The 27,615-nt window shown below is 44.8% G+C and overlaps 1 protein-coding gene across 3 annotated transcripts in view; it reads right to left on the reverse strand.

Moving 5' to 3' along the window:
• gse1b (Gse1 coiled-coil protein b) overlaps window positions 1-18,965 on the reverse strand; it is a 760,234-nt gene extending 741,269 nt beyond the window's left edge. Inside the window, exon 1 of one of the 3 annotated variants that reach the window (XM_048546473.2) lies at window positions 16,946-18,965. In XM_048546473.2, coding sequence (XP_048402430.2) covers window positions 16,946-18,877 — 1,932 coding nt within the window. In that variant the 5' untranslated portion in view covers window positions 18,878-18,965. The remainder of the gene's footprint in view (window positions 1-16,945) is intronic. The other 2 variants (XM_048546474.2, XM_048546472.2) reach the window with 2 other exon arrangements.
• Between the last annotated feature and the right edge of the window lie 8,650 nt (window positions 18,966-27,615).

Genomic DNA, 27,615 nt, shown 5'->3' on the forward strand with positions numbered 1-27,615 from the left:
AAACTGGCATTACAAAAACACTTTTGACACTGGTCAAAGATGCAGCCTTTAAGGGGCACCTTACATGAGGAATAAGAGAGAGTTATAGAAGGTATTCCACAGCTTAGGGCTATGGCAGTTTAAAGCCAAGTGATTAAAATCAGGGTGTTCAAGGCAGGTAATGAGGTGTAGAGCTGGACGAACACAGCAGGCCAGGCAGCAGAGGATCAGGAAAGTTGACGTTTTGGGCCTGGGCCCTTCTTCAGAAATGGGGGAGGGGAAAGGGGCTCTGAAATAAATAGAGACAGGGGGAGGCCATTAAAGAAGGTGGACAGAGGAGCAGATAGGTGGAGAGAAACCGAACTGGTCAAGGAGGCAGGGATGAAGCCAGTAAAGGAGAGTGTAGGTAGGGAGTTAGGAAGGGGGTTGGTCTTTGGGCAGGGAGGGGCGGATAGGTGGGAGGGAAGATGGACAGGTCAAGGAGGCGGGGATGAGATGGACCCAAGACCAGCCCCTCTCATCCAGACCTGAAACGTCAGCTTTCCTCCTCCGCTGATACTGCTTGGCCTGCTGTGTTCATCCAGCTCTACACCTTGTTATCTCAGACTCCAGCATCGGCAGTTCCAATTATCTCTGTTCAAGATAGGTGTTTGGATAGAAATGGCATGCAGGACAATGGGGACAAGGCAGGAGCTTGACACCAGGTAATAGACCTGACATAGGCACTAAGGGCCAAACCTGTGACAATTCTGTGCTTCCGAGGGAAGAAGCATAACTCCATCAGGGAGTGGTACAGGCTTCAGGACATTATGGAACAGGGAAGGGAATGTTTGAATATTCAAGTTTCTTCTTAAATGGCAGCCAATGTGTGCAAGTACACACAGAGGTTAGGTGAATATGGTTTAGTATGAGTAAAGTCACAAAAGGTAGATTATTGTAAGGCCTCTAGATTAATGAATTGCGGAGAACAACTTAAGTCCACAACGCTTTTAATTTAAGGAAGCCCTGCCATCTTTGTAAATGCCTCTTAGCCTTAAAACCTGCAAACGTGACACATTTTTATAAACTTAGCATCTCTTAAATCACCAAATTTCATTGTTCCTCTGTTCATAGCCACAGCTTTGACTGTACAAGGGTCGTAAGCACTGGGAATCCTTCCCAAAGCCTCTCAATCTCTCTTGCTCACTCTGCTCCTTGAGGGCATTTCCTAACACCTTCCTCTTTAACCAACTGTTCTGTCACCTGTAATAATATCTCATTAAGGGGTTAGGATCAAACTTAATTTGATAATGCAACTGTGAAATGCCCTGCGACATTTAAGTCTCTAAACAATGTTACACAAATGCAAGTAGTTGTTGTTCGTGGTGGTTACAGTTTTTGCCCTTTACCAGGAGGCAGGGTTAAACATTATCCCAACAGGTCATTTCACCTCAGTTTTACTCATAGGAGCATGGAGTACAAGTGCAAGGAGGTAATGCTGATCTTGTACAAGGCATTTGCTAGACCTTAGCTGAAGTACTGCGTAACTTGTGGGCACCACATTATAGGAAGAATGTAAATGCATTGCAGTGAGTACAGAAGCAGTTTACAAGAATGGTTCCAAGCTTCAGTAGTGGCTGAAGAAGCTGGAACTGTTCTCCTTGAACAGAAGGTGTCTCAGAGGAGATCTGACAGAGGTTTCCAAACTCACGAGTGGGCTGGATGGAGTAGGCAGAGAGAAGCTATTCCTGCTCATAAAGAGAAAAGAATAACAAGGCATAGATTTAAAATAATGTACTAAAGAAGCAAGGGAGATCAGGAGAAGCTTTTTCACATAGTGAATGTTAGGATACAGAACGCACTGACTGGGAGTGTGGTGGAAGCAGATTCAGTTGAGGAATTAAGGGGACAATGGATGGTGTTTGGAAAAATATAATCTGCAAGAACATGGAGTAGAAGTTGGCATTAGGTAATGGCGTTCATTTAAACTAGTCAGTGCAGGCACAGTGGACTGAACGGACTCTTTCTGGGCCAAATCACTTTTGTCACCCAAGAATGGTATGATTACTACATCTTTTTAATGTCTACTTTTAAATCGTATTGTTTTCCAGTGATAATAGGAACTGCAGATGCTGGAGAATCCGAGATAACAAGGTGTTGAGCTGGATGAACACAGCTGGCCAAGCAGCATCTCAGGAGCACAACAGCTGATGTTTCAGACCTAGACCCTTCATCAGAAAATTTTCTGATGAAGGGTCTAGGCCCGAAGATGCTGCTTGGCCTGCCGTGTTCATCCAGCTCTACACCTCGTTATCTTGTTTTCCAGTGTCTCCTTTCCCACTCATTTTCTTGACAATCTTCTCGCTCATGTAAAAGTAAAATACCATAGATGATGGAAATCTGGAATCAGAGAAACAGAGACACAAGCAGAGTTCTCATTTCAAGTCTGATAGGAGTCTTCTTCAGAATGGATTAGCGCAATCCTTTTCATCTACTTCCAGAAGACATTGACTGATTCAGGGTCTAATCCATTGTCATGATGCCATGCTGAAGATCAGCAGATGAAAAATGCTCCCAGGGATGTGGGGATTGTTCATTGATGATTACACTGTGTTTAGTAGCATTGGCAGTTCCTCACAGACTGAAGCATCTTGTGCTGACAAGTGATAAGTATCATTTATGCCAAACAAATGCCAGGCTATGATCTAACCAACAAGAAACTAACCATTTCTCTTGACATTCAATGGTACCACTGATTGTTAAACACTATCAACATCTTGCAGATTACCAATGACCAGAAACTGAACTGAACAGCCACATAAATACTGTGACTAGAAGTGCAAGCCAGAGGTTAGGAATTCTGTGGTGAGTTACTCATTTCCTGACTCCCCTAAGGCTATCCACTGTCTACAAGGCACAAGTCAAGAGAGTGTGGTGGAATACTCCCCGCTAACCAACATCAGTGCAGCTTTATAATACTCGAGAAGCTTGAAACCATCCAAGATAAAAGCATTCCATTTGATTGGTGCCTCATTTACACCCTTAAACATTCACTCGCTCCACTGATGATGCCATGTGCCCCATCCACAAGATGCATTGCAGCAGCTCACCTTTGTGGTACCTTTCAAATCCGCTGATCTCTACCATCGAGAAGGACGAGTACAGCAAATGCCTGGAAAACCACCGTCTGCAAGCTCCCCTGCAAGCCACACACCATCCCAACCTGGAATGAGAGCGCCATTCCCTCACCGCTGTTGGATCAAAATCCTGGAACTGAGTGGTTTTAAAAAGGCAGCTCACCATCACCACTTTCCCAGGAGTAATTAGAGATAGGCAACAAAGACAGGCCTTGCCAGCACTGCTCACACCACACGAATGAGTCAGAAAAAAAAAGTCTTTCCTCGACATCTGCAAGTGATTAGTGAGTCCTGGTGATTAAGTTGGACAGGCTCTTTTTATCACAGCCAGATCTAAAATCTGTCTTCACCCACACCAGTGCACTCCCAGCACAGGATGCCTGCGTCTGACTGGAATGTTTCCCTTCCTTTCCTGTGGACCTTGCCCCTCCCCCCATCGTCCCAGTGTTGGATAAGTCCGATCAACACAGATCAGCAATAAAACCAACCATATTCCTACTGTGAATGAATCAGCTCCTCAACTCCTCTCAGCAGCTGTACCATTCCAGCAACGGCCTGTGCTAATAATTTCTTATCTTATCTTTTAATAAAAAAAGCCATAACTTCCCCAGCACAATAATACGTACAATACAGCAAATACATCCCCAAGCACTTTGGTTAGAAAGGAGGGGCTAAAAAAAAATCAAATAAGTTGCCTACATTAGTCAAGTGATGAAAATTGTGAAGATGGAATCCTGTGCCTTGTTGTGTTAACTCAAGTCATCACAATCACCCAGCTCTTCCCTTAGGATTATGCTCGCCTGGTTGATGTTCAGTAACATTAAAATTCAAATATAATCTCTATCACGAGCTTCTCACTCACTGAGGCTGTTTCTGACCAGTCAGCATCCAACAATCCACTCAGAAAACTCTGCTCCCATTTTGACACCTGTGACAGACTCTACCACAGCAGCTGAGACAATCTTTGACATTTTAAAACACTCCAGGTTGAACGACCCACAACATCCCAAATGATCCTTAAAATAAACCTTCATATCTTCATCAAAAAATCCTTAAAATAAACCTTCATATCTTCATCAAAAACTAATCAGTTTAACCCTCAAGCCGAGGCCTATCTGGGTGCCAGGTTTTGGAGAAACTATCCGTCAGCTTTTGGGGCGGCTCGGTGGTTAGCACTGCAGCCTCACAGCACCAGGGACCTGGGTTCAATTCCAGCCTCAGGCAACTGTCTGTGTGGAGTTTGCACATTCTCGCCGCGTCCGCGTGGGTTTTCTCTGGGTGCTCCGGCTTCCTCCCACAGTCCAAAAACGTGCAGGCTGGGTGGATTGGCCATGCTAAATTGCCCGTAGTGTTCAGGGATGTGTAGGTTAGGTGGTTTGTAAGGGGATGGGTCTGGGTGGGATGCCCCAAGGGTCAGTGTGGACTTGTTGGGCCAAAGGGCCTGTTTCCACACAATGTAACTGTCAAGAAGCGCTGGAGATAACCAACTGAGATAGGTTGGCACTGAACAAGACATTTCACAGAGGAGATAGCAAAAAAGGGCTGATTGCCAATGGGCACTTGACAAGATCCCCAGCCATGTCCAGGTTTGTTCATGGAACAGAGTAATAGAGACAAGATCCCTCAAACCTTTTAAACCTTTTAAGTACAAGGCCATGTTCCCAATTGCACGCTACTAGTGCCTGAGCTCCCCAACACAGACAAAGAGTCCAGTATCGACCATTTCCTTACAACTACAGCTGCTGAATGACACTCCTTCCAGTCAACCTGAATTCAGAAAACCCACTCTCTCATGGCAGTAATACACAATCCTCGCTGGCTTTAGCTTTGGACTAAGACCAGCCATTTTACCCTTACACATGCCTCTCAATAAAAACCAAAAGATCTGCGGATGCTGTAAATCAGGAACAAAAACAAAGCTGCTGGAAAAGCTCAGCAGGTCTGGCAGCATCTGTGGAGGAGAAAACAGAGTTAACATTTCAGATCCAGTTCTGAAGAAGGGTCACCGGACCCGAAACATTAACTCTGTTTTCTCCTCCACGGATCTGCCAGGCCTGCTGAGCTTTTCCAGCAACTTTGCTTTTGTTTTTTTTGTTGCAAGCCTCTCCAAGCTAGTTCAGCTGCCAACAGGGAAGGCAAAGGGAATGTCGACCTTTATTTCAAAGGGAATGGAGTCCAAAAGATGGGAGGTTTTGCTAAAAATATACAAGGTACTAGTCAGACCACAGCTGAAATACTGTGAATTGGAGAAAGTCCAGACAAGGAGTGATACCAGGTATAGAGGGACTGTCTTACGAGGCCAGGTTCAGTAGATTGGGTCTGGAATTTAGAAAAATGAGAGGTGACCTTATTGAACTAAGATTGTTAGGAGAAACAAAAAAAAAAGGAACTGCAGATGTTGGAAGATTCTTCAAGATGTTGACAAGGTCGATGCGGAAACATTGCTGCCCCTTCTGGGACAGTCTAGAATCAGAGGTTATGGATGGTCTCAGAATAAAGGGTTGCATGCTGAAGACAGAGATGATGAGAAGAGATCTCCTCTCTCACAGGGTAAAGAATCTATGGAATTCTTCGCCACATTGAAATGTTGAAGCTGAGTTGTTCAGTATATTCGAGGCTGAGATTGACAGATTTTCTTTTAATCAGTAAGGGAATCAGTAAGGTTAAGGCGAATCAGCCATGATCTAATTGAATGGCAGAGCGGGCCTGATGGGCTGAATGGCCTACTTGTGCCCCTACATCTCTATGGCCCTATGGCTCTCTCGTTCCCTCCAGCCTCAGTGAACATGTCCCATTCTCGCACCAGTGCTACGTTCCACACAAATATCCTTTCTGTTTCTTGCAATGGAGTTTTGCTAGCTAAATATCTAAAACAACCGAAATCTGTGCGGCTAATAAAATCTCACTAGAATTCAAGCTACTGCAACAAAAATAAAGGGAAAAATGACAGCTCGTCGCAGCTCAACAATTTCCTTCACAGCCTTGAGACGGTGGTTGGCTCACTCTCCAAGGCATGCTGTGTCTGTTTGACAGCTCAATGCATCCTGTGAACTTTTGTATGCATTCAATAATCTTTCTCCCCACTTATCAGATTGGTTTCTTCTTGTCACTCTTCAGAACAAAGTAAAGGTTATTTTTATATTTCCAATAGATAATTTAATGTTTTACTGAACCAGCTGGCATGAAATATCTAATGTAAATATTTCAGCTTCTCATTTTCTGTATTCTATATATATTGATGTGTGTGTGCACATTCGCACGCACTTTGGAATCAATTAGCAGCAACTCAGAAAATCCAACAAAGTTTCATCCAACGATCTATACCACAAGGTACTAGGATGCCAAAGTGTGGTCACAATTCCTCACATGGTGATTTTTATAAGCTTGGCCACGGCATCTTGCCAAGTGGATACTCAGGAAGGGGGGAAAAAAAAAGAGAAATCAAATCTTTGCAAATGAGCTGGTGAGTCATTCTGACTACTCCAGTATGTCTCTGGAGTTAACTCAAAAATTGACATAAAATGGAATCACTGGACTTGACTTTTAGCCTCTGCTGGATCCCAAGGTTTGGAGATGAGTGGATGCTAAAAACACCGCTGCTGCTATCATGTGCCACCCTTGTGAAGGTGAGACAAAAACAGAAGCTGCTGGAAAAGCTCAGGAGGTCTGGATTGGACATGGCGGAGATACGGACACAGGTCAGCACAGCTCCTACCATTTCACTTGTGACACACAAACACACACACACGCGCACAAAATCTAAGTTGTTAACAGCCATATAGAGATAATTAAGGGAAGCTCACTGGGATTTTCCAGTTTAATTTCCCAGAGGTGGCCTTCCAGGAACAAAGCCCATGTTTTTGAAACCCATACTGCCCACCTGGGCGCAGGTCACCATGTAAAGGGCTCAACATCACCCCGGCCCTATCCCTCCCACTCCATTCTGCAGAATCCTCTCCCCGAGTTAGCTTCTACTGCAGTCTGACAGGTCTTTCAAGCTCAAAAGCGTGGATTGTCCCTGCAGCTTCAAGAGTTGGCCCATTGTTTGTAATCTGATGGTGATCCACTCTCTGGCCATTCCGGGGGAAATTACAATCAGCAACTATTTCTCAAACAGTGCAGATTTCTCACCCCATTTGAGCCTGATGGTAGAGTTCAGGAACCCACAAGGAAGGTCCAGCTGCACTCAAATTACAGCAACTAAAACAGATTATCCATAAAATGATAAAACGTCGGAGCAAAAATAGAACTTTAGACAATCAAACTGCTCTGCCAGCTGACGAGCCCATGGCTAATCTGGTTGTGGCTTTAACTCCACTTTGTCAGGGTAGGTGATGGGAAGGGGTTTCCTCCAACTGGGAAAATCCAGAACAAGGGGTCACAGTCTCCCATAATCCCTAACTTCCTCTTTCAATCAAAGTCTATCACCTGCTCAATAATCCAACCCCCATGACTCTGTATGGGAGAGGATTCCAAAGACCAGTTGCTCTCTGTGAAAGGAAACTCCTTTTAGCTCCATCGTGAGTCAGGGAGGAATGGAAAACATCCTCCCATCATCAACCCTGTCAACAGAATCTTACTTTTAGAAAGGTCACCTCTTCATAATCAAAACTCCAATGAACCTGTACCCAACCTCCTCAACATTTTCTTATAAGGCAATCCCATCACCCAGGGAATCAAAGTCGATCAAATGTGGAGCTGGAGGAGCACAGCAGGTTAGACAGCTTCAGGAGGAGCAGCAAAGTCAACATTTCAGGAGTTGCATTCATATCTGATGAACAGAAATCTCAAAGCGTTAGCCTCTCGTCTCTCCACGGATGCTGCCTGACCTGCTGTGATCTCCAGCACTTTTTGTTTTCAGTTCAGATTCCAATATCTGCTGTAATTTGCTAGTGAACCTTCTCTGAGCTGTTTCTAACGTTAGTCTGTTACTTCTTCAGTGAGGGGACCATAATTATACACAGTACTCAATGTACAGCCTCACCACTGTCCTGCACCGTTGTAGCATGACTTCGATACTTTGACAGTCCACTGCCTTGCAAGAAAGATGGATGTTCGACTTGTTGTCCTAATTACCTATACTACCTGCATGTTAACTGCTATGATTCACATGCAAGGATACCATATATCTCCTGTGCTGCCTCACTCTGCAGTCTCAATTAATATTACATTTTGTTTTTCTATTCTTCCTGCCAAAATGGACAACCACACATCTGCGAACGCTATACTGCATCTATTTCCTACCCACTCACTGAATTTATTCCATTCCTTTGTAGATTATTTGTCTCCATCTCCCTTGCTTTCCCATATTTCTTGGCTACGTTATATTGTTTCTCTGTTTTACAGCATCAATGTTTGTAAACAGCTCGGCCACCAGCGCAAATCCATGAGGCACTTCACTAGTTACAGTCTACCAATCTGAAAATGACCATTTTATTTTGATCCAACCATTTGTACCAACTGGTCAATGCCACTGAAACAAAAACAGAACTTGCTGAAAAAGCTCATCACATCTGGCAGCATCTGTGGAGAGAGAAATTTAGTTAATATTGAGGCCAGCGACCCTTCTTCAGCAACCCTGATTGTAGGTGAGTCACTGAACTCAAAATGTTGACTCTGCTTTCTCCCTACAATGCTGCTAGACCTGCTGAGCTTCGCCAACAACTTCTGGTTTTGTTTTAGATCCCCAGCATCTGTAGTTCTTTGTTTTGTTTTGGCCTATGCCACTCTATCCTCCAAAGAAGCCACCTCCATCTTATCAGCTGACCTTCTACCATTTCTCTCTCATGTGTTGTTGCTCCTCTTATTAAAGAAATTTATGTGTGTCAGCTCAATTACACTATATGTGGGAGGAAAATCTAGGAAGAGACAATGGCCTAGTGGTATTAATCGCTGGTCTGTTAACCCAGAAACCAGACAACATTCTGGGGACACAGGTTCAAATCCTGCCCACACAAGGTAGTTGAATTTGAATCCAATAAAATATCTGGAATTAAGAATCTAATGATCACCATGAATCCATTGTCAATTGTCGGAAAAACCGCATCTGGTTCACTAATGCCCTCTAGGGAAGGGAAACTGCCATCCTTACCTAGTCTGGCCTACATGTGACTCCAGACCCACAGCAATCTGGTTGACTCTGATCTGCAATCTGGGCAATTAGGGATGGGCAATAAATGCTGCCCAGCCAGCGACGCCCTCATCCCATAAATGAATACAGAAAAACAAAATTCTAACCATTCTTGGGCTAATGGAGTTTCATCTGAATTCCTTATTGGATTTATTTGATATCAGTTTATATTTTGGCCTATAGCATTATTCTCCCAAAAGAAGATATATTCCTAATGTCTAGTCCAAAACGTTCTTCAAAATCGGCCTAGTCCATCCTTCCACTCAGCACAGATATCATTCGTTTAGCTCTGAGGAAGGGTCACCAGACTCAAAATGTTAACTCTGATTTTTCTCTTCACAGATGCTGCTGAGCTTTTCCAGCAACTTCTGCTTTTGTTCCTGATTTACAGCATCCGCAGTTCTTTCAGTTTTTATCATTCTTTTAGAATCCTATTTGGCCTTCCTGCGAGGTACTGTTATTCTTTTTGTACCATGAAGATCAGAACTGAGCAAAGTAAGCAAGCTATTGTACGAGTTTAATACAACCTCTCTGCCTTTTAATTCTGTTCCTCTAGAAATGTACCCGAGTGCTGTGTCTGCAGTTTTTAATCGCCTTGTTACCTTGTATTGTTTCTTTTCGTGAGCTATGATTTTTCAGCCTCATTAAGACACTTATTTTCCCTGGATTTCTTCTCCTTCCCTTCTCTATTCGGAAGGCAAATAAGCAGGGTGTACAAAGCGCAGAGGCAGATTATAATACATTCAAAAACAAACAGACAGATTAAAGATCTAATTCAAGATGTAACTCGTCAGTTATGGAAGTGTGTCAACAAAGCGTGAAAATGGTCAGGGCATCAAAAGAACAACTGCCTGGAGGTTTCACCATTGCTTCCCCACCTTCATTCCCCTGCCTGAAAGGTGGATTTAAGTTGTCTATAGTCCTGAGGGCACCAAGAGCTCTAAACCATTTTAACACAACCCCATATCAAAGAACACAGTTTCAGTGATAGTAAGATATTCCATTTTTCCTGAAGAAGGGTCTAGGCCCAAAACGTCATCTTTCCTGCTCCTCCGAAGCTGCTTGGCCTGCTGTGCTCATCCAGCTCTACACCTTGTTATTTCAAAGAACACAGTGCTCGCTTTTATCATTCATGGGATGTGGGCATTGCTCACTCAGCCCTAATTGCCCATTGGGCAGCTAAGAATCAACCACGTTGCTCTTGATCTGGAGTCACAAGCAGTGGGTAAGACAGGCAGATTTCCCTCCCTAAAGAACATTCAGGAACCAGCTGTATTTTTACGACGATCGATACTGACTATGTGGGTGTCATCAAATCAGCTTATTTCAGATTTTTAAAAAGTGATCTCAAATCTCACCATCGGCCACGATGGGTTCGGACATTAGCCTGGGGTTCAGGATTACTAGTCCAGTGACAGGGTGGGCAGATAGCTCTCCAGCTCCAAATCAATGAGATTATTTGCAGTAAACCTAAACTAGAGGAAGTTCTGCTAATGACCAGACCAAAGTGTTTAAAATGTCAATAAAGGATTCAGTTGCATAAATATGGAGGAATTATTTCCTCAGATGGGGAAAATTAAGAACATAATCCTAAAATTAGAACTAAGCAAATCTTTCAAAGATCATAGAAATGATCATAGAATCCTAGAGACAGTGGATAGTAGGACATTGGAGCTTTCAGGACTCAAGAGTCTTACCAAATAAAACTCTGTCAAGGGATACAGAGCCAAGGCAGCTAAGGGGAGCTGAGGCATTCTTCAGGCATGATTTTTCAGAATGATGGAGCAAACTCAAAGGGTTGAATGGCCTACACATGGTCCTAAGAGGTGTATGCCTTGAAATGACGGTAGAGCTGTCTGTTCAGCATACTGTCTGCCTTGTGGCTTCTCATATTTATACAAACTACTGAGCATCTGTACACCTTACCTCTCCTTGCGTATGGACAAGGTGGGGTAGCTGCTGTTCATTTTTATTTAATTACAGTGTTATTTATTTCACCGCTGGGAAATTAGTTTACAGCATACATAGAGGCATAAAAAAAAAGAAACTTCTACCTGAGGATGATTACAGGACAACAATCAAACAAAGTGGCTCAAATGACACCGTAAGCCTTAAACGGATCTGAAATTGCGGTTTCTAATGTGAAACTGTTCCCATGCATCCATGATGTTCATTGACATTCCGGTCCATGCAAACTAATCTTTGGCTTATCTCGATCAGTTCACCAGAGGTGCGAATATAATTATTCCATCAGCCAACAGCCTCCTTCCAGTCAGTCTATTTATGCCATACTAGCTAATCAACTGCAAGACAGTACTCCTGGCAGTGCAGCACTCTCTCATGGCTCTGCTGAAATGCTAGGCTGGATTACTCACTCGAGACTACGTGGGACGTGAACTTACAACCTTCCGAGTCAGCAGCAGGTATTTGATCAATTCTCCATAGCTGCCACCGAAGGTTTGAAAGTGTGATTGAAACCGCCTCAGAGAACACACTGCTCGTTCGATACTCCCCAGGTTGGAATCAAACAAGGCATTTGGAGAGAAGAGGTATTTTATAGCCTTGATGCACAATGACAAGAATGCCACGATGTATAAAGTGCAGGTTACACACTGTTCTCATAACTATGCTTAGTTTGTGAATTAGTATCAGTGCACTGTAGAAACAGCCGTACTGCATCCTGCATACTTTCCATCCCAATAAACTTCACCTCAAATTGCTCCATTACCAATAACCTACTTACAAACAACTACATCTCACATGAATACTGTAAAGCTCAAAGTACCCTCTGCAGACATAACAGGCCAAAAAAAGGTCAGAACTTGCATTTATGTAGTGCCGTAGGTCCTCTGGACCTCCTACTGCATTCTTCATCCAATGGTTGTAAGGTGGGAAATGTAGCAGATAATTTGAGTGTACCAAGGTCCCGTAGACGTAGTGCTGTTGCAAGAAGGATAAATACTCGGCAGGGCACTGGGAAGAGCAGAGGGAGAATAGTGCCTTGGAATATTTTCAAACCACCCAACAAGGTTAACCAGGCTTCAGGTCAACATTTCAAATGCTCCTGGAGTGTGAGCTTGAACCCACACACTTCTGACCTCAGGGTGAGAGCACTACACTGTAAGCCATGGCTCACAGCTGTTGAATGAAGCGACGAGGACCCTGGAGCAACCTTGTGATGGTGACACAGAGCTGCACATCACTGTGTATAAATGACACAGAGTGGGCAGAGTTTTAACACTCTGACAGAACACAGTAACACTACACACCCGAACTTTAGACAGCCAAGACAGCATATGAACATAAATACACAAATCTCAATCAATAATAAGGTCACAGCCTGGTGTATCTAAGATTAGCATGTACAGGAGTATTCAGTATTACATATAGTAAGGAACATCGCTTTGAAATCTCATCCTGAAAACATTTCCAACGTTACCTTCGTGTCAGTCAGCCTGTCTGAAACCTGAACTCATGGTAGGACATCAAACCACATGATAAAACAGCACTGCCGCTTTAACAATGAGATAAATCAAGATATTGTACCAGTAAGAATGAATGGCAGATTAAACTCTCCTTGTTGAGATAAAAGAAGCACCATTAAGAAAACTGAAATAGCTGCAGAAGGCAACTGAGAAGCCACAACATGTCAACAGTGATGAGTAATTGATTCAAAAGTGTGGTTGAGGTTCAGCTAATATGTGAAAGGTTCACAGAAGACAGTGTGGTACCTTGGGCCTTCAGAGCGCTGAGTAATCTCTGAAATTACAGGGACATATTTACAACTGATGTACACCTTCATATCAATGGAAAAGCAGATACAACCACAAGCTGAAAATCTCCTGTAATACTGGATGGTGTGTTCCAGCACAGTGATGATCAAGTAAAGAGCGAGTAGCTGGTGCAGTTAGTAACCTCTTCTTCAGAGAAAATGGCACAGCATGCTGGGCAGGATATATTCCTTTTTACTGCACTTAGATAGCATTTTCTTTAAGAAAAAAAAAGGACAGCCATAATTCTGCAAATTCAGCAGTACATTTACTTTTCTTCTAAAAAAATTCAGCTCAAATATTCACTCTGCAATATTCACTGCTCCCATGGCATGGCATAAGTGCAATCACGAAGAGAAGCACTGGGGGGCGCAGTTCTGTAATCTTATAAAGAATCACTGTTTCAAAAAGACAACGGTGCACGTTTGCAATTATTTTAAAAATCAAATAAGCAAAGCCCGCAATCAGACAATCATTGCATAACTGATGCCTTGTTTATAATTGTTACCAGCTGTTTCCTGACTCCTGAGTTTCAGTAATATGGAAGACAAGACTACACATCTGCAATGTTCATCTCCAGACAGCAGTGGTGAATTTCAGCACTGCAGCCTGAACGACAGACTAGAATGACATGCTCCAGACATTGTCATTATTTTCTACCTTTCCCTTTCTCCCATCCATGGAATGCAGCCATTCCATCCACGATTTTCAGTGATTCAACATACCACAACCCCCCACAATAACAACTATGCCAAAGTTTTCTTCAAATGAAGCAAATCACTGGCATACATGAGGCGTGCTGTAATGACTCCATGTGCTATGCTGCTGACGCATGTAGAGCAAAGTCATGGGTTCAGTCCTCACTCTGTACTGAGTTAGCACTTATCAACATGAGTGGCAATGCTGAATACAGGTGGGGAACTAGGCGAATCCTCTGGGCTTTCAACTTCCATATCTCCAGGCTACCCTGTGGAGTTTATTTACACTTTCTCCCTGTGTCTGTGTGGGTTTCCTCCAGGTGCTCCGGTTTCCACTCACAGTCCAAAGATGTGCAGGTTAGGTGGGTTGGCTGTGCTAAATGCCCCATAATGTCCAGGGATCTGTAGGATGGATTTGTCATGGGAAATGCAGGGTTAGGGTAGGAGAGTGTGTCTGGGTGGGAAGCTCTTCAGAGGGTTAGTGTAGACTCAATGAGCCAAATAGTCTGTTTCCACACTGTAGCGATTCTATGAAGTGTCTGCTGTGGAGTGTAGCACAGATACACCAGAATTATACTGGGGTTTAGAAGAATAGATTACAAAGATGGAGTGCACAAACTTGGTTTGTGGTCGCTTGAATTTAATAGGTTGAAGTTAATAAGTTTAACCTAATTGTAAGGACATAAAGTTTGAAAAGGATTCAACAAAGTATGAAGGAAAGAATTCCTCTGATGGAAATCAAGAGCAAAGGGCCATGATCTTACTTTAGAGTCAACACAGCGTAGACTGGAGGAACACAGCAGGCCAGACAGCATCAGAGGGGCAGGAAAGTTGACATTTCAGTTTGGGACCCTTCTTCGGAAATGGGGAGGGGGAAGGAAGCTGGGAAATAAATAGAAAGGAGGGGTGGGGCTGGGGAAGGTTGGTGGGATGGTGATAGGAGATGGCAGGTAGGGAGTGGTGGGGATTGGTCAGTGGGAAGTGAAGGGCGGATATGTGGGAGAGAAAAATGGATAGTTTCCTGCTCTGATGCTGCCTGGCCGACTGTGTTCCTCCAGCTCCACATGGTGTTATCTCCGACTCTAGCATTGCAGTTCTTACTAGCCTTGATGCGCACATCAGCCTTGATCCAACAGTCAACAGGTTTGATGGGCTGAGTGGCCTCCTCTTAATCCAATATAATTCAAACTTTGGTATCATCTCTCTTCTATTTTTGACCCTATGTTGAAAGGAAATTAGAAAAGGTACTAAATTTAACATGTTAAAACACAGTCATCGGGTAAGTCGGAGAACTGATGGTTCCTACTGGACGGGCAAAGTCAGTCAGTCATGAGTGAAACATTTAAAAGATGCCTTCACAGACCAATGCTGTTTATTCAATGGACTGTGTTGTTTCAGTGCGGATTTCAAATAAAAGCCTTTTAAACAAAAACAGTGGAGAGGGTCACAAACTATCAAGCAGTCTTAGGAATGGATTAGGGTGAAGTAACTGCAGAAACTGGGTAAACATTTCCAACATTAAACATCCACAAAAGATGAATAAACCTTTATACACAGCATGCTGTAGTACTGTGCAGGTTCAAGTTTGTTTGCAAAAACTCTGCTTTCCTCTTATTTGCAATGACCTATTTCTCCAAGATGCAGCATTTAACTGTAGTCTGGGGTCAGTGCATCCTGTCTGAAACTGCATGATAGGGTAAAGGTGACCTTGCACACGAGGAGGGGGTGCACAGGAGCAGATATACAGTTTCCCAAAATGTACATGCCCAGTGTGAAAGAAAGTGCATTTTTCCAGCTTAAGAGCCACATCCTTTATGGGAAAATGTGTTTAACAAACAATAGACTTGCCAAGCACTTAGACACAATGAAGGAAATTGGAGTCTAGTCAACACTGCAAATTGTGAAAATCCAGCTTGCATGTCATGCAGCACTTCAGTGTAGCCAGATTTAAACAGCTTATCAGTGGTGATTCACTGAATCAATAAAAAGTCACCCTGATGCTCAATATCCCACAGTTTGTGTAACTCTCTGAATTCACCCTTTTAGATTACTCCCTGACAGAACCTGACCTGCCAATAATTTGCATCACCAAGTCAGGATGTTCTCCTCAGACGCAACTCAATTGAGAAAAGTAGCATCTACACTTCACTGGGTATTTTCAAATGGACTTCTAACAGAAATTGCACGCACCCATGTTGCTGAAGCACCCACAAATAATAAAAGAAAAATACAAGCTGGCAGTGTGGCTGTGTGAAATTTTCACCTGTCCCACCATTGTTGCTGTCCCAGTAATAACTTGGACTGTTGCAGTCTCAAGTCAAAATGATGCACAGCTGCTTCCACAACACAACACGCACTGCCGCTTGAAGACTGAGGTAGACAGGGGCATTCCCCTGCAAGCGCCAAAACATGAACACCTGCTCCCCGCAGTGAGGGCACAAAGGTGTGTGACAAATCAGCACCAACTTAGCATTTGTCCCATCAGTCAGGTAACAACCATTGTCAAATTATTTTAATAAGGATCAGTTTGCCTGAAATGCGCAGATTACTTATCTGAGCGTTATGCGAACAACATTAGATCTAAAGACCTTAAGTGATAACCAACTTTCTATAAGGAAGCACATGCTCACTTGGGACAAGCATCTTGATAAAACGATGCCTGGGGAAATAAACTCTACGCTTAACTCCTTGCATGACACGTTGGCAACTTGCAAAATACCTTTCACAAAATCGATTTGTTCGTTTAAAATTCCCTTTCTTAGTCTTAAACATTAGAGGAAAACGGGGCGAAAATTGAGCGTAATTTGTCATTCCCCTGAATGAATGACAAAAAAAAAATGAAGTCTGTCGTGTCAAAGCAACAAAGCATCAGATAACATCACTAGCCTCCAGTTCTACTTCAGGACAATCAGCTGTCTTATATCAAGCGGGCACACACCTCTGATCTGGTTGTGTGTGATGGATACACCCCGTTACAATGCTGGGTTTGACCTTTGTGAGTTTTAGCTGGGCACAGAGTTCTCAAGAACTCATTCCAACGTGTGTCATTTAACCAAACATTCCCACAAATGTCATGAAAACATTACCTGTGACAAGTCAAGACTGATTTTGGAAATCATGAAATATGGCACCTAGATCTAAGGACGCACACTGTAAACGAGCGTAAAAGGACAAGTGAACTGCAGAGTGGACAGTGCGAATCAGATTTAAATGGACAAGGCCATCACACTGAAAGAGAAGTAAACGGTTTACCTTCACGTGACTGGGTGGTGATAACGAATCCGTGCGGGTTCCTTGTTTGAAGGTGCCTCCAGCCAGTACCATAGCCCTGCAATCCTCACACGCCCCAACTATCAGCTGCTCACCATCATCCACCACGAGAGTCTCGGCCACTCGAGGGGTATGTAGGAAGACAGGGAGTCGGTTTACCGTGATGGCTTTCAGGCCGAGGTGACGCTTTCTCTCCTGCCTGCAGAAGAAGCAGACAAAGGTGTCCACTTTGTACTGCCGGGACCAGGGGCTGCTGGGATGCTGAGTGTTCTTCCCCCTCCACCACTGCTCTAGGAGGTCATGGTAACACAGGACGCAGGCTGACGCTGGGCTGGTCGAATCTACAGGCCGGACGGTGGCCGTGCGCGGGCGGCTTGCCAGGAACGGAAAGAAGGGCTCACGCTGGCTGTGGCGGCCAGGGGGGTCGACGTTCAACTGGAACTCGCGGCCCGGCTCCAGCTCCGCGCCACACAATAGGCAGACCGTGACCCGGGCCGCCCTGAACACCTGCCCGGTCGCCGGGTTCGGGCGAGGGCCACCGGCGGCGCCGCTCATCCGCAGGTACCGCGTGAGGAAGGCCTGGGCGGACGAGATCAGCTCCTCCCGTCCAGTAGCGGTGTAGGCCCCCCATGTGTCCTTCAACACCGCATAGCAATCGTCACAGCATCGGACCTCCCCGCACTCACTCATCTCCGGGCCGTTCGGGGGACGGGGCAGGAGGCGAATGAACGGAAAGTACATGGGGCCGTCCCGAGCACTGCCACCACCACCACCATTGTCGATGCTCCTCGAACGCACAGCCTTGGCGTCTCTGCTACAGTCCTGGCCGCACAGGTAGCACTCCTGGCCTGGGGTCTCCCTACCGCCACTGGGCTCCCTCTCACCCGGGGGGCTCGTCAGTGCCGTGCCCAGGACTCCGGTGTTCAAGGGCACCATGTACAGCCTCTGCAGTACGGGCACGTTGGCCATCTCAAAGCCCCTCCACTGCTGCATGAGCGATGCGTGGCAGAATGTGCACACCAGGGTGCTGCCCCCGGGGCTCAGGGGGCAAGCCCCGGGCGGGGGTCGGTGGAGCCACAGGAAGGGGAAGAAGGGCCTCCGGCAGGGCCCGCCCTCCTGCTTGTGGACGTGGACCTGGTGCCCAGCGTCCGGGGGCAGGCCGGCACCACACACGAAGCAGGCCGGGCCCCCACCCTTGGCGACCACCCCGCCCCCTCGCTCCCGGGGTCCAGGCGGGTGGGACTCGTCCCCGGAGGAGTCTCCCGCGCCCGGGGGTGCCCGGCGGGCCGGGGTCTCGCTCGGTGGAGAGCGGTGGTCGGCGGTCGGCGAGAGGGGTCGGCCGGCCCGGGGGGAAGGGGCGAGGGAAGAGCCCCGGCGGTGAGTGGGAGCGGGGGTCTCCAGCTCCTGGTCAGTCAGGTCCTGGTCAGACAAGGAGGAGACAGAGGAGTCGAGCGCCTCCTTGCTGCCGTGCCCCACGCTGCAGGCTTCGGGCTCGTAGCTGGGGTTCCACTCCTGGGGCACGGTGCGGCTGTCGCACTGGTGCGGTCTCTTGAGCCAGTACATGCGCTTGTCGACCGGGGTGCGGGTCCTCTCGAAGGATTCCCACTGCTCGCCCAGGAAGCAGCGGCAGACGGAGCAGACCTGTACCCAGCCCTCAGCGCTTACCCCCCGGGCTCCGGGAGCTGGCTCCTGCTGCAGCAGGAACGGGAAATAAGGCGAGCCTCGGCAGCCCCCTGCCCGCACTTGGAGCCGCTGCTCCCGCCCGGGGCTCATACAACCGCCGCAGATGAAGCAGTGCAAGCGGGCGGTGCCGTTCGCCGAGCCGGCGCCGGGGCTCTCCTCCCCGGACTCGAAAGCTGCCATCAGCCGGTGTTTCCTGGAGCGCGGAGCAGCCGCTTCTTTGTCACTCATCATTCGCGCTGGGGGGAGGGAAAGCTGGAGGTGTCTGTAAATCCCCCCCCCCCCCCCCCCTTTAAACACCACCACCCACAGCCCACTCTGCACTCAGCTTCAAGGCGGACTCAGAGCTGTGTGTGTCTGTCTGTCTGACTGACTGTGCTGTCCCCCTCACACAATCTGCTACTAAACTTTGCCCAGCTCCAGGCAGCTAGACAGCGCCATCTCCTAGCGAGCCATCTTCACGGCCCCACAATGCAACTCCTACTCACTTACTCACACACACACACACACACACACAAAAACTTCCAGACCCCACACTTACTTCAAACTTCACACATCCACACCCCCAGGGGAACACACACACACACACACACACACACACACAGAGTATAGCCAGGAGCCTTGCTATCATTCTTCCCAAGAAGATGCAACCACGTCTGTGCCCTGCAGTCAGGTTCAATGGAGAACATTCAAGAAGGTTTTTGATCATTATCTCAGTAGAAACAATGTGCAGGGTTACACGGGGCTGGGCACCGCAAGGCACTCCATTAAAATTCTCACCCAAAAGGTAAAGCAGTAAAACCACCAAATGATGTTCTGAGGAAGTGTAGCCGGACCCAAAATGTTAACTTTTTTTTCCCCTTCACAGATGCTGCCAGACCTGCTGAGCTTTTCCAGCAACTTTGTTTTTGCTCCAAGTGATGTACACTGGTGCAACTTAGTCATAGAGATGTACAGCAAGGAAACAGACCCTTCGGTCCAACCCATCTATGCCAACTGGATATCCTAAATAAATTTAGTCCTATTTGCCAGCTTTTGGCCCATACCTCTCTAAACCCGAGATAACAAAGTGTGAAGCTGGATGAACACAGCAGGCCAAGCAGCATTTCAGGAGCACAAAAGGTGATGTTTCAGGCCTAGACCCTCTCTAAACCCTTCCTGTTCATATACCCATCCAGATGCCTTTTAAATGTTGTCGTTGTACCAGCTTCCACCACTTCCTCTGGCAGCTGAATCCATACATGCACCACCCTCTGTGTGAAAAAGTTGCCCCTTAGGACCTTTTTAAATCTTTCCCTTCTCACGTTAAACCTATGCCCTCTAGTTTTGGACTCCCCCATCCCAGGGAAAAAGGCCTTGGCTATTCACTCTATCCATGCCCCTTATGATTTTATAAACTTCTACAAGTTCGCCTCAGTACAGTGCTCCAGCACCTGCACTTCCAACTTTTTTATTACAAAAAAAGTGTAATTGCTGGATAAACTCAGCAGGTCTGACAGCATCTGTGGGCTGAAAGCACAGTTAACATTTCTGGCCCGGTGACTTTTCGTCAGTTTTTCACTGTATCCATGATCTGGGCTATGCAGACATGATGGATCGAGTGGCCTTCTTCTGCACTCTAACAACTTTCCATTTCACTTGACAGCACCTTAAATGAAAACAATGATATATTTCTCACTTCCCCTCAATAACATCCACATGTGATTGGCCACTAACTCATAAAGAATCCAGAAAGTCCCCATTGCTCCTTTGAGTTAAACTTTCAGCCCTGCCACCTCAAACTCACCCATAAGCATCACACTGTTGTTTACCTTCAGATTACTTGATAACCTGCATCCTTTTCACTCCTCATCCTCCGTAAAGATACAATATATAAACATATATAGACTGGTTATACTCGGCAGAGCCAACAGAGCCTTAGACCTTTTTTCATGAAGGGTCTAGGCCTGAAACACCAGCTTTTGTACTCCTGTCTTCATCCAGCTCCACACTTTGTTATGATAGCCATGTCTAACCCATTTCCCACACTTCTGCCCTCTTCTCTCCCACAACAACAATAGGGTTCTCCTTCTCCTCATTTTCCACCCACCAGCATCCACATCCAAATGATTATAAACTCCCATTTGCACCACCCTCCAGTGAGATGCCACCACCCAATACATATTCCCCTCCTTCTGTTGTTGGCTTTCCACAAGGATTGTTCCATCTGGGACACCCTGGTCCACTCCTCCTCCACTCCCAACACCTCCCTATAATCTCTGAAGGTGTAACATCTGACCATTTACCCCCTCCCACCTCACTATCCGAAGCCCCAGGCACATCTTCCAAGTGAAGCAGTGATTTACTTGTACTTCACTCAATCTAGTCTACTGTATTCGCCGCTCACAATGTGGTCTCCTCTACACTAGGAACACAAAACAAAGACTGGGTGACCACATTGCAGAACACCTATGTTCTATCGGTAAAAATGCCCCTGAGCTTCTGGTTGCCTGCCACTTCAACACATCACTGTGTTCCCTGACCCACGTCTCTGTCTTGGGCTTGCTGCAGCGCTTCAGTGACAGTCAGCCCATGCTGGAAAAAACAGCATTCCATTTTCGGCTTGGGGAGCCTGCAGCCTTCAGGACTCAATATTGAGTTGGATAGTCTCAGAGCATGAACATCTCATTCACTACCCCATCCCATTGCCAACACATTTCAACTAGACTCCATTATGAGCTACCTTGTATTATGTCATGGAGACAGGCAACCAAATCAGATCAGCATTCCTAACTGTGTATTTGCAACATGGTAAATTAAAATGACCCTCAAAATCGATCGCAGTGGTCCCTAACTAAATAACCTGAACCAGACTTAGTCAATAATCAATACAAGACGCCCTGTTTGTAGCTTAAACAAAATATACAATAACTTCTTAATAATACAGTAGCTTTAGCAGAGCAAAGTGAAACAGTAAGATAACCTAATTAATATCTATGATTTATACCCAATAACTTTTGTTTTCAGCTCCATTCACACAAAAAAACAGTAAAAACAAACATAATTAAGGAAAACCAAAAGATGTAAATCAGAAACAAAAACAAAAGTTGCTTGAAAAGCTCAGGAGGTCTGGCAGCACCTGTGAAGAGAAATTAGAGTTAACGTTTCTGGTCTTGTGACCTTTCCTCAGAACATAAAGAAAGAATAAATCAAAAGGAAAGGAAAAATAATAAAACTGGCCAGATGATTTCAGCAGTTTGCTTTGCTTCCCAGGTACACAGGTTTGTCTCAATTTGTTTTTTGATGGAGCTCATTGCCACCTTTTCCAGCTCATGCTAAGTAAGTTTCAATAACACTAATATCTTTGTTTCTATTCTCTGAACTGCTGATAGTTGATAACGGGAGTTTAGGCGGGGAGCTTTCAAATCTTCATGCAACAGTGTCAAAAGCCAAACTGCCTGTCTCAGAAATCCCCAGTTCAACACAGTTCACAAAAAAACTCTAGTACCTCCCTCTGTTTCATCATCATGTTCTCTCCCAGACTTGTTGGCACCAGTTCCCAGATACTGACCTCATTAGTGGCCTAACATCTGCTATCTGGTTAAGCTAAAGGTTTCACCAGAGTCAAAATATCTTGCAACAAGAAACAACCTGCAATTAACTTTCAGATCTGGCCTCACAAAGAAATAACATTTAGTTTTTTTTGGAAATACACACTGCTGCTCACAGTCCAATGATCACTTTCAGCTCTCAGCAGACAGTTCACAGTCCAAACCAAAAATGATAATGAAAATAAAATTAAGAAAAATTAGCAAGTGTTCCAAGGCTACCTTTTCTTCTTTCCTGATTTACTACCAACAATCTCTTTGTCTGCTTTCCCTTTTCTTTCTTTCTCTGGGCTCTGGCTCCACCTATCCACTCACCCCTTTCCTCACCAACCCCCACTCTTCTCCTTTACACAGCTGCTATTAGTTAGGAAGAAGGGTCACTGGATTTGAAACATTAGCTGTTTTCTCTCAACAGATGCAGACCTGCTGTATTTCTCCAGCAATTTCTGTTCCTGTTCATTTCAGAGCAGTCAGGATGTCTGTTCAAGGAGTTTTTGGGTTAAAGAAAGTGTCGCTACTGGCATTAAAACACTTATCCCTCTGAAAATCTTCAACAAAATTGCCTGAAATTGAAATCCCTGTGCCCAGATGCTGCTTCAGAAATTTCCCTCCCCACCACCCATGCATTTTGATTGTTAAATTGTGGAGTGGATTGCAAAATGCAATTTAAGCAGAAAAATTGAATTGATTATGCTTTTCCACTTACCTTCCTGTTGGATATGCAAATAATTTTATCAGTATAAACAAAGCTCCAACAAGCCTTCACTTTTTGACTGGGCTCCTTGCTTAGTTTATTCCAGTGCCCAGACGTGCGATTTATTAAGCACAACATTGAGAATTGAGTGTCAGGTATTCATTAGTTAATCCAACCTAAGTTCCCTAAAATAGCTGGACTTTGGATAACCTGCATTTCAACAACAGACCTACATATAAATGATGATTTAACTTGCATTTAAATATCACCTTCTACACCTGCAAGGCAGAATTGATTATTTCTGACATGTAGTAATGTTTTTAGGGAACCTGACAGCTGATTTGCTCCCATAATAATATTCTACAAACAGCAATGAGATTAGATGTACAGGTTTGACTATATTGGCAAGAGTACAAATGTTAGCCAGGACAACATAGGGAATCTTTACTGTTCCTTTTAAAAGTGACACAAGGTATTAAATGTTCACAAAATTGTCAAGTCTTAATCCTGTAGCTTTGGTTTTGAAAGAGGCAGTTTTATGCCCATTTGAATTGAACAGATCAACCTAAAAAGCAACACGCCCGCCTCCTTGGTGCCATTACAAAGTGATAATCTAAATGACATGCTCAGGTTCCAGGTATGAAGCTTTCACCAGAAAATTCTGAATTCAACACAAGGCCAAGCTGCCAACACAGATAAATAAAGTTACGAATGCAATTGGTGTTTGTGATTGGGAAGGAAAGTTGATAATTTGAGCTATCCACGAAAAGGAATGAACAAATAAATGAATGAATGAATGAATGAATGATTTTGTTGTCACATGTATTTGGGAAAATAAAGTGAAAAGTGTTTTGTCATTACAGACTGGTGCCATTTGGGATTACAAAATGAATAAAAAGATATTACTTAAATAGAGCTTCATCTTCTGTTCAATTGACAAAAAAGGAAGAAAAGTAAGAAATAATGTTCAACATTACAGTTCTTCTTGTCAAGCGTATCTCTGGGTTTCTGTAAGGTGTTCCAGTCCCCAAGCCACAACGAGGCCCCTTTCCGGGTCTTGCTGATGCCCCAGGAGTACCCAGTTCTGCTGCCGTCACCCCGCCAACATCGCTAGAGGTTACTGATCTGGGCCAGCCACGCAGCCAAAGCTGCAGCTGCCATCTCCCTGACATCTCTCTACTCTGGGTCCACTGTAACCATGAACCACCACTACAGCCCCATCTCGCTGCCTTCACCATGCATCCCACTCCAGCCTCCTCCACAATGACGCATCCTCTGCTGCTGACAAGAAGACGATAAAGAAGGAGAAAAAGAAAGCATAATGAAAAGGAAAGAGAAAGAAGGATGCAGCTAACAGGGAGTAGACAGGCTCAGGAGACCAAACATTACCTACCTTACCCACGTGGCCATCTGTTCAGAGTGATACACATTATATGTATTTAAGGACAAATGTGAAACAGGATAACATGTTCAGGAATGGCCAACTCAACAAAGGGGACAAATCACAACAAAAAAAAACAAATTTAATGGGAGGCTGAGGAAGTTAGCAGAGTTAAGGATTACAGCTGGAGATATTAATATGGTTCTGAGAAAGGCAGCTTTGTTACTGAATAGTTACAAGGCAGGAGAGGCCAATGTAACCAATTTTGTTTGCATGGGCTATCCTAATGAGCAATTCATTTCCTGCCATTCTCCTGATTTCTCCCAGAAACCTTGCACACTACTTCATCCCCAAATCTCCAAATTCCGGAAGATGGCAGAACAGATTAATAAGGTGGTTAAGAAGGCAAAAGGGAGTCTTGCTTTTATCAGTTGAAGGAGAGAATATAAGAGCAAGTGGGTTATATTGGAGCTGCACAACACTTTGTCTTGGCCACAGCTGGAGTACTATGTACAGTTCTACTCATTGCATTGTAGGAAGGATGTGATTGCTCTGGAGTGGGCACAGAAGCGATTCACTAGAGTGTTGCCTGGACTGGAGCAGTTTAGTTTTGAAATTAGACTGGAAGACCTCAGGTTGTTTTCTTTGGTGCAGATAAAGGTTGAGTGAAGTCCTGGTAGAGCTGAATAAAATTATGAGGGGTTGGTCACAGAGGGTAGAAAGCAGCTGTTCCTCTCAGTTCAGCGTTAACAATAAGGGGACACATGGCTAAGATAAAAGGCAGGAAGTTTAGAGGGGATCTGAGAAAACCATTTTTCACCCAGAGGGTGGTGGGAATCTGGAATGCACTGCCTGGGAGGGTAGCTGAGGTAGGAAACCTCATGTACTTTAAGAAGTGCTTTGATGTGCACTTGAAGTGTCATTATATTCAAGGCCATGGGCTTTGTGCTGGAAAGTGGGGCTAGTGTAGATTTAGTGTAGTTTTGGAGATATAGACTCAATGGGCTGAAGGGCCTCTTTTGTATAATTTTATAATTCCAAACAACAGTCACTTTTGAAAGTATCAATTGTATATCCCTTGACCACTGTCTCCATTGCTGCAATCCAGATCCTAACCACTTAGTGCATGAAAAAGTCTTATTTCCATAATGCAAATTACCTCTTTTGCGAATTACCTTAAATGTATGCCTTCTCATCCTCAACGCTTTCACTCGTGATAATAATTTCGCATTTTTATTTTGCTTTAGATCGCCATTCAATTTCCTCTTCTCTAAGGAAATCAAAACCTAATTTCTTCAACTTCATTGATAAATGAAGTTTTTCATCTGTCATAGACCCCAGAGGTTTTTACAGCACAGGAAGAGGTCATTTGGCCCATCATGATTGTGTTGGCCAACAAAGATCAAACTACACTAAACTGATTTCTGAAGAAGGGTACTGACCCAAAACATCAACTTTCCTGCTCCTTTGGTGCTCCCTGGCCTGCTCTGTTCCTCCAGCTCCACACTTTGTTATCTCTAACTACAGTAATCCAATTTTCCAACCGTTGGCCCATAGCCCTTGGCACTATGACAATACAGAAAAATAACTAAGTACCACCCCAATGAGTTTCTGACTCAGCTGTCCTTGCAGGCAGTGAATTCCATGCTCTCACAACCCTGAGTAAAAAATGTTTCCTCAACTCTCCTTGTAGTCTTCTAATACCTATCTAGAATCTGTGCCCCTGGTTAATGACCCCTCTACTAATGGAAAGGTCACTATCTGAGGCCCTGATAACCTTATACACCGCTATCAGGTCCCCTCTCAACCTTCAAAAACAGAAAGTCCTGGAGAAACTCAGCAACTCTGGCAGCGTCTGTGGAGAGAGTTAATGTGCAGTGACGTTTCTTCAGTACACTATGAGCCTCTCAACCTTCTCTGCTTCAAGGCAAACAACCCCAGCCTATCCAGTTCTTCCATTATAACTCAGACCCTCTAGCCCAGGCAGTACATTGGTAGTTCTGAGGAATGGTCACTGGGCTCAAAATGTTAGTTCTGATTTTCTCTTCACAGATGCTGCCAGATCTGCTGAGCTTTTCCAGCAATTTCTGTTTTTGTTCCTGAGTGCATTGGTAAATCTCTTCTGCACCCTCTCTAGTATGATCACATCCTTCCAATGATAGGTGATTAGAACTGCATATAGTACACCATTTGTAGTTGAATCAATGTTTTATAAAGTTCCAGGATAACTTTCTTGCTTTTGTATTATATGCCTTGGCTAATAAAGGCATGTGTCCCATTTGCCACTTTACCTACCTAATCTGTTGTCCTGCTACCCTCAGGGATCTGTGGATATGCACCCAAGACCTCTCTGATCTTCAGTACTTTCCAGGATTGCCCCATTTCAATGTGCAATCGCTTGCCATGTTAGCCCTCTCCAAGTGCAGAACCTCACAGAGATTAACTCTATTTGTGAAGGTTTGAATGTAGACTCTAGTCCATTGGGGATGATCCACCTTCCTTAACTCTATTTGTCAATGCTCTGTCCAGCTGATCAATCCATTGATATAGACCTGGAGTTTATGGCTAGTATCCTCACTACTTGCCATCCTACCAATCATTGTGTCACCTGCAAACTTCTTGATCATAACCCCTGCATTTAAGTCCAGATCATTAATGTACACCACAAGTAGCAAGAGCCCCAGTAATGATCCCTTTGGAAGCTCACTAAGAAACAGACTTCCAATCACAGTAACAACCTTCTACTATCACTGCCTGTTTCTGCCCCTCAACTAAGTTTGGATCCAGTCTGCCACTATGGCTTGGATTCAAACTATTTCCACTACCACCCATTCTCTATAGGACACCGATGCTGGGGCTATGCAGGTGAATGTGTTTCCATTGAGTGTTCTGGTTTCTTCCCATGATGTGGGAGAAAAAATGTGCAGGTTAACTGGATTGGCCGTGCTAAATAGCCCATAGGTGTCCAGTGATGTGAAGGATGAACCATGGGAAATGCAGGGATAGGGTCGTAGACTGCATCTAGTTGGGATGTCCTTCAGAGGGTTGGTGTGGACCCAACAGGCTAAATGGCCTGCTTCCACACTGTAGGAATTCTATGATAATGGTGTCAAGTGTAAGAGATCTTGTGTGTTTGATGCAGCTCAAAAAACATCATAACACATTTACAACATGATTACATCCCTGAATATAAAAATTGAGCTGTGGTTCAGTGGATAGCGTCAGTGTCAGAATGTTAACATCTAAAAAAATTAATTGATATTCTGTGATGAGCATTGGTGCTATTGCAAGTAATTTGATGTTCTTTTCA

Source organism: Stegostoma tigrinum, chromosome 16 (genome assembly GCF_030684315.1).
Source record: "Stegostoma tigrinum isolate sSteTig4 chromosome 16, sSteTig4.hap1, whole genome shotgun sequence".
Taxonomy (NCBI): Eukaryota; Metazoa; Chordata; class Chondrichthyes; order Orectolobiformes; family Stegostomatidae; genus Stegostoma; species Stegostoma tigrinum.